Consider the following 21,303-nt stretch of genomic DNA (forward strand, 5'->3'; position numbering starts at 1 on the left):
AGATACATCTCTGCCAACTAATTTGAAGGAAATATCAGAGCACTATGATAATGTGACACATCACCATCATGATTAATAGGCTCTGCAAATATGAGTTACCACTGAAAATAGGTGGAGTAGTCCAGACTGGAAATGCCGTAGGCAAAGGCCTGAGACACCGGCCAGAGGGATGAGAATATGAATGACTGAAATCAGGCTGGAGAAATAGGCCAAACAGGATGAAATCGTGGATCCACGATAAGAATTTTTCTTTTTACCCTAAGAGCAGTAGAAAATCTGGGGGGATATTCAGCTGATCATATTTCTGTTTTCAGAGAGTTATAAAAATCTCAATGTAAAGAATGGAAGGAGAAGGTCAGAATAAACAAATAACCTCAAGAGACTATTGAAGAATCATATCATACCCATGTGGACAGGGTGAATTATTCAGTCAATGGTGTTGGCACACAGATAAACTTGTAAATACATAGATTATTGCTTCTCATCATAAACTCAAGAAAGTTTCAAAATGATATTTAAACATCAAAAAGAGTAACAAACCAAAAGAAAGAAAAATAATATTTAAACAAACATTTAACATCTAAAAGTCATTTGAAGAATATCTAATTAACAAATGAGGGAGGAAAAATAGTTGGCACTATCCACAATATTCAGTTCTTACTATACTAGATATAGTTTTATGTACAAAGTTTGCATACAAAGCTACATAGATACCTTATATAGATATATAAGCACTATAAAATAAAATTAAAAACACACTGAAAACGAGGTATAAAGTATCAGACAGATAACTAATATTTCTATGATGAAATAGATAAAGATAGAAAGTGTGGTATATGAAATTTACAATGAGAAAAACATATAAGACTACGGACACAGAAGAAGTTCTAACAGCTGATAGTCATATGAAAAGTAAAACTGTCACTAGTATTCAAAGAAATGGCAATAAGATTGCATTGGGTGCTATTCTGAATTAACAAATTTCAAAGGTTTAAAAATTGATGAAATCATGGATGAGGCTATGAGGAAAAGGTCACATTCCTATATTGATAAAGAGAAAAGAAATTCAGTTTGTTTAGAAGTATTTTAGAAATAGATACCTAAACTTCAAAATTTTCACTATTTATGACTAAGTCAAGTAAAAACATTTATACACTACTATATACAAAGTAGATAAATAGCAAAAGCTATTCTATAGCAGAGACAACTATATTGAATATCTTGCAATAATTTCTAATGGAAAAGAATCTTCAAAAGAATATATATATATATGTATATATATATTTGAATGAATCACTTTGCTGTATATCTAAAACATACAAAATAGTTAATCAACTATATTTCAATAAGAAAAGAAAATTTTTTTAGTATATTGAAACTAGATAAACTAACAGTTAAGCAACAAGAGGCATCAATGATAAAAAATTATAAAAAGATAATTTAGAAATAACAAATTCTGCAATGGAGCATATTCATAGTTAAATGAATACGAATTAAGTATTCGTAGTTCTTTCATCTTATAAGAATATTATTACTCATATATAGGAATAAAATTTATTGGTATGAAATATATGAATAACAGACATTAAAAAACTGAGAAGTTCACAAGAAAGATATCCAGGAAACCCATTTTTAAAACTTGTATGTCTAAGACGAAAATGCTTATAGCATTTATTAGTTTGAGTCATGAGATTACTCTTTCAAAGTCAGTTCATATTTGATCAACTGTCAATTTTATAGAGTTCAAACTAATATACATGCTATTTTTTTAGACATAATATTAAACTATTGTATCTTGAAACAAACCAAATTACTGATGACTGTTCCACATCTGAATTGAATACCAAGAGGCCCCTACTTGCACTGCCACCACTAAGCTTTCCCCCAGGTCCCACACCACCAACAACCACGCTCTCTCTGTCACTCCTCTCCTGGCACTCCACACCACGCCTGGGCCTCCTGTGGGCACAGCCCTCACTGCCTCATGAGAAAGAAGCAGAAGTCGGTTGGAGCCCCTTGAAACTGCTATAGCCAAGAATAGACATGCAGGCAGCCAGGCCAGTCAGGAAGGACTTTGTGAGGGTAACAGATGTGAAGGAGTCTTGTAACCAAAAGAGAACACTGCAGGGGTGGTGGCAGGCGGCCCTGATACAGGAGCAGTGAATGGAGGAGTTTATAGCCAATAACAGAAAAAAAGAATTGGACTGAGCAAGACAGAATGAATAGGACGATCATCAGAGTTAACTGCAGTGGGTGTGACATTTCAAAGGAGCTATAATCAAATCTCTATCTAAAGGCTTTGATCATGCAATATGCAGATTTTAAAATATACATTGTCTGGTATACAACACAATGTATATTCACTTTGTTTCCATATGTAAAAAATATTTAAAGCTGTTTCAAAGACCAATAAAAGGTCAGTTTTTTAAAAAAATAGTAATTAATTTTTATTGGTAGTAAGAAAATTAGGTGATTATTATTTTTCCTGTCTTTCTCTTTAATTATCAATGAAGGGATAAAGTAAATGTGATACACACACACAACACACAAACACCAACATAATATTTAGCTTAAAAAAACAAAAATTTCCTGCCATTTCCAACCACAAGAGTAACTTGTGATTAAACAGGGAGCAAGTGAAATAAGCCAGTCACAGAAAGCAAAACACTGCATACCATCATACATGAGACATCATAGCAATTCAGACACGTAGTTAAATTTGATGGTACATGAAAATTCAGGTACTGTTCTCATGAGTAATCATAAGGTTATCATCATCTAGCTGCTGCTGCTCCTGCTAAATCGTTTCAGTCGTGTCCGACTCTGTGCGACCCTATAGACAGCAGCCCACCAGGCTCCCCCGTCCCTGGGATTCTACAGGCAAGAACACTGGAGTGGGTTGCCATTTCCTTCTCCAATGCAGGAAAGTGAAGTGAAGTTGCTCAGTCGAGTCCGACTCTTAGCGACCCCATGGACTGTAGCCCACCAGGCTCCTCTGTCCATGGGATTTTCCAGGCAAGAGTACTGGAGTGGGTTGCCATTGCGCTCTCCGATCATCAACTAGATGTGAAGTCAGAAGTATTAGAGTAAGATATTTGGGTATGTATATTCATAGCCAAGTAATCCCGGCAAAAATTGTTACATAATGATCAGTACTGTCTTAAATTGGTAAAATGCTGATGGCACTTTTTTATTCGTATTTAAATAACTGGAAACAACTAAAACAACCATCCAAATACTGGATTAAAGCAAGAGCCTCTAATGGCAAAAACAGAATTCTTTTTATGAAACTATGTTTGTACTTGGAAAAAAGTTCCAAAACTGCACACCAAATATTACAAATAGTGAATCTTCAAAATAGGATACATGTGGCTTTCATCTCCTAAGGTCTACATTTCTGTATTATTTACATGGTCTAAAATAACCTGGTATTGGCTTTTGACTTAAAAATGAAATTTATTGTGAAAATACAGAATAAGAGTTCCAGATGTATAACCCTTCAGATTGTAGTGATGGTAGTACCACTTAATCAAGCATTTAAAAACTGAAATTAAAAAAAATAAAAATAAAAAAATAAAAACTGAAATAAAGTTTTACAAGTGTGTCAATAACTGTTTACTCACAGAAAATCACAATAGCCTCTTAACAGAAAGTGTTGTCCATAAGAAATCAATGGTCAAGAAAAAAATCTATTTGTGGCAGTCTACTGCTAGTGGCTATAAAATATATCTATCATTTAGCTGATTGATACTAGTAAGGAAAGAGGTGAAAAGAAAAAAGTGAGGAGACAGAAGAGACAGGGACAGTAGAGAAAAGAAAAAGGAGAGAACAGAAGCAAGCAAGAAGGAACAGCAAACAGTTAAAAAGGGAGCAGTGAGAACAGCACACCTTACGAGCGGGTCCTGAGTCTTTCTGGCCTGCTCACCAGTTACAAACTCTCAGTAACTTCTCTCTTCACAGTGTCTCAGCAAGGCACATAATGCAACAGTCTACAACCCATTTTCCCAGCCTCTTACCGCACTACTCCACCTCACAAGTCTCTTGAACTACTAGGACAATTGTTCTTTCATTGATATGAGGGTTACTCATACTTTTGTTCTGCCCTATAGTGTTCCCTACATTTTTCTCTTGGCTGATTACTTCTTGTTCTAAAATTTCTGTCAGTTATTACGCAGTGATACCCCCCTCTCTCCTTCAGTCTGCATGAGATATTCTTCCACCCTGCTATCACATCTTACTTGTGACGTTCTCATGATAACTTTTTCATGACAGCATAATTTACAAGTGACTAGTTTCTCTGTCTCCTCTGCAAAGGGCGTGAGCTTCTTGAGAGCAGGGACTATGTCTTAGAAATTCTGACCATACGAAACTGTGTGAATTTGGGAGAGAAGACAAGGGGTTGGATGACTGTGAGCATGCATGTGCATATAAACACCTCAAAAATGGATAATAGTTTCTTGGTAAACACACTGGTTTTTTATATTATTCTCATTGAAAACTGATGCCAATAGAATTAAAAAGCAATTTTCATTCTAGAAATTGCCATGAAAAAATGACAGGTCAAAGATGATTCACATCAAAACCAATTCCTAAGGTCCTTCCTAGTTCTAAGTGAAATATAATCCATGTCCAAAAATTTCCCTGTAAATTAAGAAACAGTGCAGGCATATGAAGATCTTCATGCTTCAGAAAACTCAGACTTGCCCTTGGAAAGACTGGCACTTGGATAGGTTCAACTAATTTAAACAAAAGCATGTTGAATTGAAAAATAGAAATAGAGATAAGAAAGAGTGGAAGGGAAGGTGCATGAAATGTAGCAGAGTTGCTATACTTTGCCCATAGAGGAAAAGCAGCCGGTAATTTTAACAGGCTATTCACTTAAATTATACTGTCCCCACTTACCTGACCTCACTCCCTCAAAAAAGGTCCCAGAAAACAATATTTTCACTATGAATGAACCTCTTAAGAAGTGTTTCCCTCTTTGATCTCTGTGGTTAGTACTCCTTACAACTACTCCACCTCTAACAACACTTTTGGGTGGCCTTTGATGACACAGTGACCTGAGTCCCCAGGCTATTATGAGATTTCTACCTTGAATTCCCATGCCATTAAGAGAAGAAAAAATATTAGAAGCTTGATTTAAAAAGTAAATGCGAATAAAAGGAAGCTATGATTAATAAACTGTGACAGAAAAATATAACCACGGAAACTCAGCATCTCCTAATATTTTAATACCTACTGATCAATATTATTTAGACCAATACTATTGAAAAAGGAATGCCTATTAACATACTCATTAGTAAAACTTATTTCAAATTCTAATGGAAACATATTCATGCAATATTCCTAGAAACCCTATCCCTATTTTACCTCATTGATATAATTACCAATCCCATTTTGGCCATGATAATATCTTAAAAACAGAAATTAAATATGTTGGCAAAGGCCAGAATGCTAAAGTCAAAATGAATATTCAAGTGAAATAATATTCTGATCTCAAAGTTTATGAATTCATTCCCTAGCTATGCTGCCTCTTTTTTAGATCAATGCCATGATGTATTAAAAAGAAGTTCACAAGTCTATTAAGCTTTTCACTTTTCTGAGTATAATAGCTATATGATCTCACTTATTATGTCTAACCAAACAGTGAGATGGAAATACCATATTCTTCCTCACCTGATGAGAAATAAGACTGTGACTTCTCAGTTAAGGGGAAATAATTTGTGTACCTTGACATGCAGCACTGTGATTTTTTTATTCATTAACTAACTCTGGGCATACTGAATCTCTAACTCTATAATACTGTTCAGAAAAGCAATGTGTACACACAGAAAATCAAATATGACCATTCTTATAAAATTTAACGTTATTATAAGAGCTACATTTCAACATATTGTACTAAAATTCTTTTTTTTAAACCACTATTATTCTCATTTTACAAAAACTTTGACTAATTTCTACATAACATTCAGCTTAGAAAGTAATGAGCAAAAATTAGTGCTGGAACTGTAGCATTCTCTTTTACATAAAAAATGCACATTATCCAAATATTTTAAAAAAATAAGCTAAAAAAGTTGATAACTAAAAATTCATAGTGGAAAATAATATTTTCTCATTATCTTTTTAGTGTTACATTTTATGTTATCAAGATAAATTAACATAATGTAAAATCAACCATTTGAGAGCCACAAACCAGTGGTATTTAGGCATTCATTATATTGTGGAATCATCACTTCGACCTAGTTCCAAGCTATTTTCATCCATATTGAAATGTGTATCTGATACACATTTGTGGCTGAATGATATTCGTTTGTATGGATTCCCACATTTGTCAATCCATTCAACAGTGGATGAACATTTGGATGAATACCTTTGCCCATTGTGAATAGTTCTAGATATTCATGTACAAGATTTTAATACTTGTTTCTAATTCTTTGGGGTTAAAGATTAGGAGCAGAATTGATGAGTTTTATGATAATTCTGTTTAACTTTGTGAGGAACGTCAAAGTAGGAAGGGTATCACCCCACTGAAATGTATCTGGCATTTTCTCATGATTACACCAAAGTTATGGGTTCAGGGGATGCACACCACAGGTGATCTACCATTTTTGACACCTCCCATTAAGTGTCTATACCATCACCATGATTTATGTCTGATGATGTTGACCTTGATCATCTGACTGAAATGTCAGGTTCCTTCACTGTAGATTTATCCCCTACTGTAGATTTACTTTCCGTACTATCCACACTGTATTTTGAGAAAAGTCACTATACTCAGCTCACATTTAAGGAATGAGTAGCTATGCTCCCCTTGATTAGGGTAGCGTGCTACACAATTTATCTCTAATTCTCCTGCATGAGTGATTACTTTGCTACTCCATGCACTAATTTATTCAATCATTTATATTAGTATGAAATCATGGATATTTATATTATAATCTGAATTATAATCAAATACTGCTATTGGGAGAATTTTCATTTGGCTCTTAAGCCTCTTTGATGTATATCCGCATCAAATTTTGTGAGTTTATGTATATTTGAGCATTCCCTTATTCTCTGGGACTACAAGATGCTCCTGGATTATCTTGTATCTTAATTTCCTATTCCAACAATAGCCCTATCTCTAAAGATCCCTGATTCTGTTTACGGATAATGGAATTAAAAATAAACATGTGCTCATTGTTTCTAGAGTGTCATTGCATTTAGGCCCTCACAGAAGACACGGCAAATGCCTAAGAAAATATATTTGAAATTACAGTTATCATAAAGAATTTCATTACACTAAAATCTCCTGTGCCTCACATATTCATTCATTCCCATGAATTCATGATCCCCTGACAAGCACCTAACTTTTCACTGTCTCCAGTGTGTCAAGATAGAAAACCCTCCTATGCCTGATCATCAGCCGAGTTGACTAGTGGTGGATTGACATCACTGACACTATCTACAGAGTTAATGTCAAGTGTAATAATCCCACTCTTCTACTTCATTCTTTTCATGTCTGCTTTCCAAACCCTGCCATTCATTGCCAAAGTGCAAAAAGAACACCAAAAACATGCAGTTGCATAAATTTTCTGTAATTTCTCTTTATTTCCCTAAAACAACCATTTACATTGAATGAAATATATTTAAGCATAATATTATTTTAAATTAATTGAATTTAAAATATTCCTCCATACTCTAAATCCCAAAGGAAAAAACTCCACCATACATGTGTGTGTGTGTATATACATATATATATATATATATATATAGAGAGAGAGAGAGAGAGAGAGAGAGAGAGACATGTGCACATGTAAGTATGTAACTGCATAGAAAAGAAACTGAAACCATAACGGCCAAGATGTGAATAATTGTATTCTTCTGATGAAAAAAAATGTAACAGCCATGGCAGATAGACATATATTATCATATTTCCTTCTCAGACCACTAAAGTGTTGGATTCTTGTCCTTAAGATTAAATCATATAATACTGTACAAATGAAAATAAAAGGTGAGCTTCCCTTACAATATTTTGAAGAATATTGATAATATTGCCTTTGTGTACATGTATGCTCACTTGTGTCTGACTCTTTGTGACCCCATGGTTTCTCTCTGGTAAGAAGATACACTCTACACTTTGTAAACTTCTTAACTTCTCTCTGTCATATTTAAGACAATCTTTAGATGCTATATTTCCATACACACTAATTAGAATGGTTTGGAATTTTTGCATAGCATTCAGAAATATCAAGGGTTTCTTCTCCAAGGTACATTTTGAAACTTCCAGACTCTCTATAGCATCAAAATGAGTAATTTCTACAGAGTCTTACAGCTACAGAGGTGCCCTCTTTGAGGTAATACTCAGGTAGTCACAGATCCACAATCACCAGGATCTACAGTTTTCTTTGAGTTAAAGAAAACTGTTCTGGACACAGAACAGTTATGTAACTGTAATTAATAGAAATTTCCAAATGTTGAGAAAAGTGATGGTTACTAATTTAACTCTGGAAGAAATCTGATAGAAATTATGGAGAGAAATCTCTCAAAGCCTATAATAATTAATAGTCACCCTGGAGATGGAATTATACTCTTGGAACTGAACAGGAGAGAAAGAATGACAAAACAGATGAAGGCCTGGCATCAGAAAACATTGGGATTACACTCTAGTGATGCTATTTCTCACTCTGAAACTCCAACAGATTGCATTGAGAGCCAAACTCAGACGAGAAAAAATATTTAACTTATTTCATTTGGTTATTGTAAAGATTATTTTAGACAATGTGGGTGAAAATTTCTACCATATAAGAGGTATTCAGAGAGAGAATGACAGGGAGATACAAAGAAACAGAGAGGTTTAGTTTTCCCATGACCCTAAAATTAGCAGCTCAAAGAATAAAATGAAACTTTTTTTTCAGCTTTTATTTTTAATTTTCCTAACTTTTGATTATTTTGTGAGTTCTGCTCTAACTCATTTGATTTTACCATCATACTCTTAGAATATTTAGGCTTACTTCTTACACTTAGATTAGAGTTAAAAATTACATACTTATTTTATATAACTATTTTAACAGTATTATTAATATAGTTTTATACAGCAGCATTGATCGCTGAGGAAGGCTTTCTTATCTCTCCTGGCTATTCAGCGATCAATACAAAGAAGTAGAGGAAAACAACAGAATAGGAAAGACTAGACATCTCTTCAAGAATATTAGAGATATCAAGGGAACATTTCAGGCAAAGATGGACTGAAATGGGATGGACCTAACAGAAGCAGAAGATATTAAGAAGAGGTGGCAAGAATACACAGAAGAACTGTACAAAAAAGATCTTCACGACCCAGAAAATCAAAATGGTGTGATCACTGACCTACAGCCAGACATCCTGGAATGTGAAGTCAAGTGGGCCTTAAAAAGCATCACTACGAACAAAGCTAGTGGATGCGATGGAATTCCAGTTGAACTATTTCAAATCCTGAAAGATGATGCTGTGAAAGTGCTGCACTCAATATGCCAGCAAATTTGGAAAACTCAGCAGTGGCCACAGGACTGGAAAAGGTCAGTTTTCATTCCAATCCCTAAGAAAGGCAATGCCAAAGAATGCTCAAACTACCGCACAATTGCACTCATCTCACACGCTAGTAAATTAATGCTCAAAATTCTCCAAGCCAGGCTTCAGCAATACATGAACCAAGAACTTCCAGATGTTCAAGCTGGTTTTAGAAAAGGCCGAGGAACCAGATATCAAATTGCCAATATCTGCTGGATCATTGAAAAAGCAAGAGAGTTCCAGAAAAACATCTATTTCTACTTTATTGACTATGCCAAAGCCTTTGACTGTATGGATCACAATAAACAGTGGAAAATTCTGAAAGTGATGGGAATACCAGACCACCTGACCTGCCTCTTGAGAAACCTGTATGCAGGTCAGGAAGCAACAGTTAGAACTGGACATGGAACAACAGACTGGTTCCAAATAAGAAAAGGAGTACCTCAAGGCTGTATATTGTCACCCTGCTTATTTAACTTATATGCAGAGTACATCATGAGAAACGCTGGGCTGGAAGAAGCACAACCTGGAATCAATATTGCCGGGAGAAATATTAATAACCTCAGATATGAAGATGACACCACCCTTATGGCAGAGAGTGAAGACGAACTAAAAAGCCTCTTGATGAAAGTGAAAGAGGAGAATGAAAAAGTTGGCTTAAAGCTCAATATTAAGAAAACTAAGATCATGGCATCTGGTCTCATCATCACATGGGAAATAGATGGGGGTGACAGTGGAAACAGTGTCAGACTTCATTTTTCTGGGCTCCAAAATCACTGCAGATGGTGAATGCAGTCATGAAATTAAAAGATATTTACTCCTTGGAAGGAAAGTTATGACCGACCTAGATAGCATATTAAAAAGCAGAGACATTACTTTGCCAACAAAGGTCCATCTGGTCAAGGCTATGGTTTTTCCAGTGGTCATGTATGGATTTGAGAATTGGACTGTGAAGAAAGCTGAGCGCCGAAAAATTGATGCTTTTGAACTGTGGTGTTGGAGAAGACTCTTGAGAGTCCCTTGGACTGCAAAGAGATCCAACCAGTCCATCCTAAAGGAGATAAGTCTTGGGTATTCATTGGAAGGACTGATGCTGAAGCTAGAAACTCCAGTACTTTGGCCACCTCATGCGAAGAGTTGACTCATTGGAAAAGACCTTGATGCTGGGAGGAATTGGGGGCAGGAGGAGAAGGGGACGACAGAGGATGAGATGGCTGGATGGCATAACCGACTCGATGGGCATGAGTTTGAGTAAACTCCAGGAGTTGGTGATGGACAGGGAGGCCTGGCGTGCTGCGATTCATGGGGTCGCAAAGAGTTGGACACGACAGAGTGACTGAACTGAACTGAATATAGCAGCAATATTTTGCACTTTCTAATTTAACTAAAATAACATTGACAGCCTATTAAGCTAGTATTAGGTGAAAAAGCAGGCATAAGCTTTTATTCTTTGATATAACATACACCACTTACAATCTATTTCTTTTTCACTGAAGTACTCAAAAGTCATCACAGTTCATAGTAAGAAAATATTCAATAAATTCCTGTTTACCACACTGGAAAAAAGTAAAAGCCCCTCCTACATCTATAGCTTTCTAATTCTATTTTTTTTTTTCATCATTGGTACCTGATAACTCTAGATTTAAACAAAGACAGTATCATCAATAGCTTCAGTTATAGACACAGGGAGGGTAAATCCAGACTAAACCTCAGGTCCACAGCATTGAATTGATCACAATTCTTGATTCATAGTATATTCAACATCTTTTTTAATTGTCATTTTGAATTTTTATGGTTGTTTATTCAATAATAAAACTATACCTATAAAAACATGACTAATATATGACCTAAACAGTTAATAATATCATACAGCTGATAATGTGTACATACTCATCCTGATCCTTAGCCTCCCACAGTTGGAGTTACTTACATCATTTTTAATAGATAGTTATATATACAAGTTCCTACAAAATACAGCATTTTTTATTGCTGTTTACTTTACAAAAATTATGCTAACATCTTTTTTCTTCATTATGGTGTCTCAAAAAGCTTTATATCTGTCATTTTATATAGTTGTACCTTAAAAGCTATGATTCTGAATAATATTCCATGGTCCTGTTTATATGCATAATTATAAATATCTCTATATGTACAGCTGTAAGAATTTATCTCGAGCATACACATGAGACTGAAACTGCTGGACCACAGGATGTGTGAGTATCGAGCTTTATAAGAAAAGCACAAATTTTTTTTCCAAAGTGATTATGTAAGGATATGCTTCCATCACTAATGAATAAGAAACTTGTTTGATTCAGGAAAAATATTTTTATGTATTTTCTTCATATAAAATTAGAATAAATTGAATAAATGGAAGAAATAACCAATTTGTGGTGTTTGGATTTCTTTTTCTCGGGCTGTGTGACTCATGACAACTCTAGGCCTTCTTCCTAGTGATATTTTCTTCAGTTTATTTAATCACCATTTTGGGCAACTTCTTTGTTTTCCTAATTACTGCTGACCTTCATTTCCACTCCTCTATGTACTCCCTGTTAGCCAATCTTTTGTTCATGATTCATTTCTTGCAACAGTAACTACTCCTAAACTGACCTCAAACTTTCTTAAAGCAAACAAGACCATCTCCTTTAGAGCATGCATGTGTCAGGTTGTTTTTGTTCCTCTTTTTTTCAGGTGGGGGGTGGGGGTGAGATGGTGCTGCTGGTGTCCATGGCTTGTGACCATTACGTGGCCATCTGCAAGCCACTGCATTACTCCAGCATCATGAACACAAACATGTGCATTCAGCTAGTGATGACATCCTGGATCATTGGCTTTGTGCATTCAATAAGTCAACTAGCTATAATTATACAATTGCCTTTCTGTGGACCCAGAGAATTGGATAGTTTTTTCTGTGATATTTGGTGATCAAGCTAGCTTGCATGGACACTGATATTCCCAAAAAGTTGATAAAGGCTGACAGTGGGGTACTTGCCACCATCTGCTTCATTCTACTGCTGATCTCTTACTCTTATATTCTGCTTACTCTCTGCCATCAATCGATGGACAGGGAATCCAAGGCTCTCTCCACTTGCACTACCCACATCACTGGGGTCATGTTATTCTTTGGGCCTTGCATCTTCATCTATCTGTTTCCACTCAGCACTACTTGGGTGGGCAAGTTCCTTGCTGTATTTTATGAGATCATCACATCACTACTAAATCCAGTCATTTATACTTTCAGAAATAAAAATTAGAAATGCCATTAAGAGAGTATGATGACAGACTGTGGATTTCTGTTGGCATTTCATCATCTCAAATTATCAGAATATCTTCTGTGAGTTCCCTAAATTAGCCACACCTATTCTGTTACTTAAGACTGGGAAGAGTTCCCCAATTCACATATGGAAATCATGTATATCTCTTGAGGAAAGTTTTGTGTCAATTCTTTAGTAATCCAGAAATGTCAAAATGAGTTTTTGTTTGGAAAATTTAGCCAGTCTTCATAAGTATAATTTTGATTGTTCTCAAGAATGACTTTAAATTAATAAGAATTTTAACATTAATTATTACTCTTCTTTTGTTACTTCAACACTGACACCATATCTGAAAATGTTCTACTATTCTATGCATTTCTTTTAGCGGAGCATTTCACATACACCTTCTCTAAAATTTTCTTTAATAAGTTAGTGCATTATATTGCTATATTTATTTATGCTGCTGCTGTTAAGTCACTTCAGTCGTGTCCGACTCTGTGCAAACCCATAGACAGCAGCCCACCAGGCTCCCCTGTCCCTGGGATTCTCCAGGCAAGAACAATGGAGTGGGTTGCCATTTCCTTCTCCAATGTAGGAAAGTGAAAATTAAAAGTGAAGTCGCTTAGTCGCGTCCGACTCTTAACAACCCTGGACTGCAGCCTACCAGGCTCCTCCATCCATGGGATTTTCCAGGCAAGAGTACTGGAGTGGGGTGCCATTGCCTTCTCCGATATTTATCTATATAAAATGATAAATTAGTCTATCAATTAGTTAACATTCTCTTACCTTCTGTAGACATATCTATAAAAGTAATCATTAAGTATTCCTCATTATATTCAGAAAGAAAATTGAATCATAATCATAATCTGGAGAGAGATTTGTTCCCTCAATATCATGTTTTAGTCATTTGTGAAACTGTAATTTCTTTAAAAGATACATATTAAACACAAAGATATCTATATTAACAACCTCTGGAGAATTTGTTTTTCCCTTCCTATTCATAAATGGGTTAGGCAGTTCATCATACAGGTAGGTCAAACAGTAGCTTTGAAATCAGCAATCCTTTAATTCACTGAAGTGTTCAAATAGCCTGTAAGAACTAGATTATGTTCAGAGTTCACAAATTATTTGTTACTACATTAAACAAAACAAAACTTTTCTTCAGAAATCTTCCTCAAAATGTTATACAAGTTTACATCCATTTATATGAAACCCATGGATCTAGATATACTACCAATTCCTTATTACTTTCTAAAGATGACATGGTTGTGTAGTTGCAACATTTCCAATAGAGAATCTCAGGAATAAACCCTTAAATAAAATAACTGCTATTTTCATATGTGTATGTATATATGCACATATATTCTGATATTCTTATTCTTTTCTATCTTTGTACTCACTTTGGATAATATCTATTGATTTGTATTGAATCCACTGATTTTTTTCTTTTGCTGTGTCCAGTCCATTTTTAAGTCTTCTTAAATTCATAGTATTATACATTACTTTTTCATTTCTAAAATCGTTTGGTTATTCTGAGATACTCTGTTTCTCTGTATAATTACTTTCAGTTTTTCAACTTTCTAATGTCTCTTTTAACTATATCAATTATTTTATGCTCTGCTATGATTTCACAAATTGAGCCATATTTGGTCTGCTTCTCTTTACTCATTTCCCTCTAATTATCAATCACATGTTCCCATTTCTTGCATATTCCATAGTTCCCTTTTTCTATTTTACACACTGTATATAAAAGATCATGTACCTCTGATGTAATAAATTCCTTCAGAAATGATCTACTCTTTCCTCTATGAGGCATAAAATGTTAAGGTGTGATGCCTTCAGTCCGATCAAGTACCCTATCTGAATCTTCATTGTAGTTTTTAGAAGACTTGGTACACTTCAGGTTTGATCCTGTTCCTTGGATATAACCCTTCCACGTTTGGCTTATGATTCTAATAGATCTTTAGCTCCTTAGTCTGACAGATTCAGGTAATTCAATATTGCCTTTCAGAACTTTTGAGCTTAGAACTTCAGTGTTCTCCATTCTTCTGCTACTTTCAAATACTTTTGGCAAATTCCTCAGAGTTCTGGCTTTATATTGACTTCCTAATTTAACGTAGCTAACAAGAATCCACTAAAAGTATAAATCAAAGCAATGAAATAATTGTGAACAGGAAAAATATAAAATTACAAACTGATTGCATAATCCTGAAAGAATTGTGGATCACAACACTCAGGACATAGGGTCCTTTCATAGCTTCACAGTGAACCTGACTCAGTCTTCCAGTTGTCAAAGCCAGCTATAAATTAAATAAGTTTTATAATTTACACAAACCATACACACTAACACATATTTGAAACACATGTTTTGAGACACAGTGGTGTTAGATAAGATGAGTTACTATAGAAAATAATCAGCAAAATTTGAAAAGCATAGTTGCTGTATATTAATAATAATATCTAGGCCATGATCAGATCAACACATTGTGATGTTTGAGGAACATTCATTGATGAATTAAGTCACAGTTTCAAAAACTGTGAAATACCAACACATACATAAACTTCCCTGTCCTAAGTCAATTGGAGAATGATTTGAGTCCACTGGAAATGAGACAAACATGGAAAGTGTATTTCAAACTCATAAACTATACTGTTTATGAGGCTCTCCTTTTTGTTTTCTTTCCTACTGTCAATCTCTATTATAGTATCTGTTCTGTTTTCCTTCTACTTCATTTCTCACACTCTGTTTTTATTTATGCTCCATAAATACTCGCTCATACATATTTTTGTCTTTCAGAAAGAAAGATAAATGTAGCTATTCATATCCAGCATTTAAATCAAATGAGAGTTAGATATTTCATAGTTTTCTGAAAAGTTTGCATATATTAGTTCTACATTAATTAATTCTTTGAATTAATAAAATTCAGTTGATTAATTGAATTCAGGCAGTCTGATGCATAAGGCCATACTTTCAGTAGACACTAAGTGTATAATCACTGCTTTTCCAAAACTGTCCAAATATTTCCTGGGACTTCAATTTGGCTGGCAAACAAATCATTATCTAGAGATTTAACAAGATAATTGAACGTAACCTCATAACCAATCGTCTAGTCTAAATATTATAAAATGGTCAATTCAGTTCAGTTCAGTCGCTTTGTTGTGGCTGACTTTGCGACCACATGGACTGCAGCATGCCAGGCTTCCCTATCCATCACTAGCTCCCGGAAATGTTCAAACTCATGCCCATAGAGTTAGTGTTGCCATCCAACCACTTCATACTCTGTCATCCCCTTCTCCTTCTGTCTTCAATCTTTCCCAGCATCAGGGTCTTTTTCAATGAGTCAGTTCTTCACATCAGATGACCAAAGTATTGGAGTTTCAGCTCCAATAAATAAATAATAAAATAAATAATAAAATAAATAAATAATCCTTCCAATAAATATTCAGGACTGATTTACTTTAGGACTGGCTGGCTTGAGGTCTTTGCAGTCCAAGGGACTTTCAAGGGTCTTCTCCAACATCACAGTTCAAAAGCATCAATTCTTTGGCACTCACTCAGCTTTCTTTATGGTCCAACTCTCTTATCCATACATGACTACTGGAAAACTACTACCATAGCTTTGACTAGATGGACCATTGTCGGCAAAGTAATGTCTCTGCTTTTAATATGTCGCCTAGGTTGGACATTGCTTTTCTTCCAAGGAGCAAATGTCTTTTAATTTCTTGTCTGCAGTCACCATCCACAGTAATTTTGGGGCCCAAGAAAATAAAGTCTGTCACTGTTTGCATTGTTTCCTCATTTATTCACCATGAAGTGATGGGACCAGATGCCATGATCACAGTCTTTTGAATGCTGAGTTTTAATCCAGCTTAACTTCAGAAAAAAAGAGTCCAAATTCTGCATATTTATTTAACCATTTCTATTACATGAAACTGTCTGAAGTAACTTGTGCACCCATGAGTTACTTAAGAGATCTTCAAACTCAAGAGCTGACAACTCAGTCTCCTCATAGCCATCTTCATGTCTTTGTTCCTCAATGTATAAATGGCAGGATTCAGGATGGGTGTAACCAAAAAGTCTAAAATGGCAAGAAACTTATCCACTGTCACTATAGGAAATGGCCACATGTAAACAAAGATGCATGGTCCAAAGAACAAAACCACCACAGTGACGTGTGCTGACAGAGTGGAGAGGGCCTTGTGCAAACCACCTGAAGAGTGTTTCCATACAGTGACCAGGATGAAAACGTAGGAGAAAATCAACAAGAAGAAAGTGCCCATGGATATGAACCCACTGTTGGCAGTGACCATGAATTCCACTGTGTAGGAATCTATGCAAGCAAGCTTGATAAACCACGGAAGATCACAGTAAAAGCTGTCGATTTCATTAGGACCACAGAAAGGCAAATGGATCACAAAAGCTAACTGGACCACTGAGTGAATGAGGCCAATAGTCCAAGCACCACACAGAAGCAAATGGCACACCCGTGGGCTCATGATGGTCAGATAGTGCAGGGGCTTACATATGGCCACGTATCGGTCTAAGGCCATGGCAGTGAGCAGCACCATCTCAGATCCACCCAGGGTGTGAAGGACAAATATCTGGGTGACACACCCCTGAAAGGATATGGTTTTGCATCCAGAGTACAGGTCAGAGATCATCTTAGGCACCGTTAAGGTAGAAAGACACAAATCAATGAATGAGAGGTTGGCTAAAAGGAAGTACATGGGGGAGTGCAGATGAAGGTCAAAGGTCACTGCAAACACAACAAGGAGATTCCCCAGAACAATTATTACATAAAACACTGTAGAGAAGGCAAGGAGGAAATTCTGCACTGGTCTGGAGGTAGAAAGCCCCAGGAACACAAATTCAGACATAGAAGAGTCATTTCTTCCACACATAGGCTTTTTCTGGTGATACCTAAAATCCAGAAACAAAATAACCACAGAATTTGTCAAATGTCAATATTTAAAGAAACAGATTTAAGCTTTTATCAAATTCAGTTTTATGAAGAAAAAAAATCTTCACTAACAGCCATTAATATGTTATGAAAATATCATGCATTTATTTTTTCAAGTAATGCAACTAATGAGTGTAACTGATATCCTAATGAGTATCCACTATATTCTAAGTCCAATGTCAAGTTCTGAGGTGAAACAGTAATTCTGACTTTTGAAACTTGACAGGCTAGATCTAGATGGGTAGATACAAGTAGATATTGATATTAAATAACTTTAATTATAGATACATCTCTGACAACTAATTTGAAGGAACTATCAGAGGGCCATGACAATGTGATACATCACCATCATGCTTATTCAGACTGCAAAATAGGAGTTCCCACTAAAAGTTAGTAGAATAGTCCAGACTTTGGAAAGGTCATGTGCAAAGGCCCCGAGACACAAAGGCAATAATGTGAATGACAGATCAGGCTGGAGAAATAGGCCAAACAGGATGAAATCTTGGATCCATGATAAGAATTTTGCTTTCTACCCTAAGAGCAGTAGAAAATCTGGGGGGATATTCAGCTCCAGCTTATCATATTTCTGCTTTCAGACAGTTATAAAAACCTTAATGTAAAGAATAGAAGGAGAAGGCCAGAATAAACTTAGAGTGACCTCAAGAGACTATTGAGGAATCATATCACATCAGTGTGGAGAGGGTGAATTATTCAGTCAATGGTGTTGGCACAACAGATAAACTTGTAAATACATAGATTATTGCCTCTCATCATAAACTCAAGAAAGTTTCAAAAGTATATTTAAACATCTAAAAGGGCAACAAACCAAAAGAAAGAAAAGCAATATTTAAGTAAACATTTAAGATAGAAAATTCAAAGAATATCTCTAATTAACAAATGAGGAAGGAAATATATATGCACAATATTGTTATTACTATACTTAGATACAGATATATGTACCTAGTTTTGTATAAATATCTACATGTAGATGGGGATTCCCTCGTGGCTCAGATGGTAAAGAGTCTGCCTGCAATGTGGGAGACCCAAGTTCCATCCCTGAGTCAGGAAGATCCCCTGGAGAAGGAAATGGCAACACACTCCAGTATTCTTGCCTGGAAAATCCCACGGATGGCTGGTAGCTACAGTCCACAGCATCGCAAAGAGTTGGACATGACTAAGCGACTTCACTTTCACTTTCTACATAGAGATCTCTTAGATTGAAATATAAGCACAATTTAAAAAAAAAAATGAAAACACACTGAAAAATAAGTTATAAAATATCAGACAGATGACTAATATTTCTATTATGAAATTAGTTCTTCCAAATAGATAAAGAAAAGAAGTGTGGCATACCAATTTTAAAATGAGAAAAAAATATAAGACTACTGACACAGAAGATGTCCTAACAGCTGATAGTCATATGAAAAGTAAAATTCTCACAGTAATCAAAGAAATATTACTAAGATTATGTTGGGTGCTATTCTGTACTAACTAACTTCAAAGGTTTAAAAAATTGATGAAATCATGGATGAGGCTATGAAGAAAAAGTTACATTCATAAACTGATAAAGAGAGAAGAAATGCAATTTGTTTAGAAGGTACTTTAGAAATAGATAACTAAACTTCAAAATTTTCCCTACTTATGACTAAGAACCTCAAGTCAAGTAAAAACAGATAGGCTGCTATATATAAAATAGATAAATAGCAAGGAGCTATTCTATAGCAGAGCCAACTATATTTAATATCTTGTAATAATTTATAATGGAAAAGAATCTGATAAAGTATATATATATAGAAAGAGTTACATATATATGAATTATATATATATATATAATGATGATATATATAAATACATATGAATATATATATGAATACATATGAATTAACCACTTTGTTTCCCTGGTGGTTCAGACGGTAAAGCGTCTGCCTGCAACGCAGGAGGCCTGGGTTCAATCCCTGGGTTGGGAAGGTCCCCTGGAGAAGAAAATGGCAACCCACTCCAGTACTCTTGTCTGGAAAATTCTATGAACCTAGGAGCCTGGTGGGCTACAGTCCACGGTGTCACAAAGAGTCAGACACGACTGAGTGACTTCACTTTCACTTTTAACCACTTTGCTGTATAGCTAAAACACACAAAACTATCAACTATGCTTCAATTAAAAAAGAAAATTTGCTTAGGATATTGGAACTAGATAAGTTCACACTTAAGTTACAAGGGGCATTAATGAAAAAAATTACCAAAAGAAAAATTAGAAATAACATTAAGGCCTGCAATGGAGAATCAGTTCAGTTCAGTTCAGTCACTCAGTCATGTCCGACTCTTTGTGACCCCGTGAACTGCAGCACACCAGGCCTCCCTGTCCATCACCAACTCACGGAGCCTACCCAAATTCATGTCCATTGAGTCAGTGATGCCATCCAACCATCTCATCCTCTGTCATCCCCTTCTCCTCCCGCCTTCAATCTTGCCAAGCATCAGGACCTTTTCAAATGAGTCAGCTCTTCGCATCAGGTGGCCAAAGTATTGGAGTTTCAACTTCAACATCAGTCCTTCCAATGAATATTCAGGACTGATATCCTTTAGGATGGACTGGTTGGATCTCCTTGCAGTCCAAGGGACTCTCAAGAGTCTTCTCCATCACCACAGTTCAAAAGCATCAATTCTTTGGCGTTCAGCTTTCTTTATAGTCCAGCTCTCACATCCACACATGACTACTGGAAAAACCATAGCCTTGACTATATTCGTGGTTAAATTAATATGAATTGATGTTCATAGTTTTTTTATCTTGGAAGAGCATTATTACTCATATGAAAAGTGAAAGTGAAAGTCACTCAATCATGTCTGACTCTTTGCCACCCCAAGGAATTCTCCAAGCCAGAATACTGGAGTGGATAGTCTTTCCCTTCTCCAGGAGATCTTCCTACTCCAGGTATTAAACCCAGGTCTCCCACATTTCAGGTGGATTCTTTACTAGCAGAGCCGCCAGAGAAGTCCTATTACTCATATATAGGAACTCATTGCCATGAAATATATGAACAGCAGACATTTTAAAAATGAGATGTTTACAAGAAAGATATATAGGGAATCCATTTTTAAAACTTGTATGCCTAGGGAAAAAATAGAAAATGCTCATCTTTAATTCTTATCACTAAATTGTTCCTCTCCAGGCTTAAATGCATTTATTAGTTTGAGTCTTAAGAAACTGTTCTTTCAGTGAGTTCACATTTGGTCCAATGTCAGTTTTATAGAGTTCAACCTAACATACATGCTATTTTTTTGAGACATACTGTTAAACTACTGTATCTTGAAACAAACAAACCAAATTACTGATGCTTGTTCCACACTTGAATTGAATACTAGGAGGCCCCCACTTGCACTGCCATCACTAAGCTTTCCCCCAGGCCCCACACCACTAACAACCACGCTCTCTCTGTCACTCCTCTCCTGGCACTCCACGCCATGCCTGGGCCTCCTGTGGGCACAGCCCTCACTGCCTCAGTGAGAAAGCAGCGGAAGTCGGTTGGAGCCCCTTGAAACTGCTATAGCCAAGAATAGACATGCAG

At 35.7% G+C, this 21,303-nt stretch overlaps 1 protein-coding gene and 1 pseudogene across 1 annotated transcript; one reads left to right on the plus strand and one right to left on the minus strand.

The window, feature by feature from the left end:
• Positions 1–132: 132 nt before the first annotated feature.
• Positions 133–12,779, plus strand: LOC136172588 (olfactory receptor 4K3-like; annotated as a pseudogene).
• Positions 12,780–16,745: 3,966 nt separating this feature from the next.
• On the minus strand, positions 16,746–17,681 carry LOC136172054 (olfactory receptor 4F15-like). The gene has a single exon (XM_065941173.1). It carries the CDS (start codon positions 17,679–17,681, stop codon positions 16,746–16,748), a length of 936 nt encoding a protein of 311 aa, XP_065797245.1.
• Between the last annotated feature and the right edge of the window lie 3,622 nt (positions 17,682–21,303).

Source organism: Muntiacus reevesi, chromosome 7 (genome assembly GCF_963930625.1).
Source record: "Muntiacus reevesi chromosome 7, mMunRee1.1, whole genome shotgun sequence".
NCBI classification, from domain to species: Eukaryota; Metazoa; Chordata; class Mammalia; order Artiodactyla; family Cervidae; genus Muntiacus; species Muntiacus reevesi.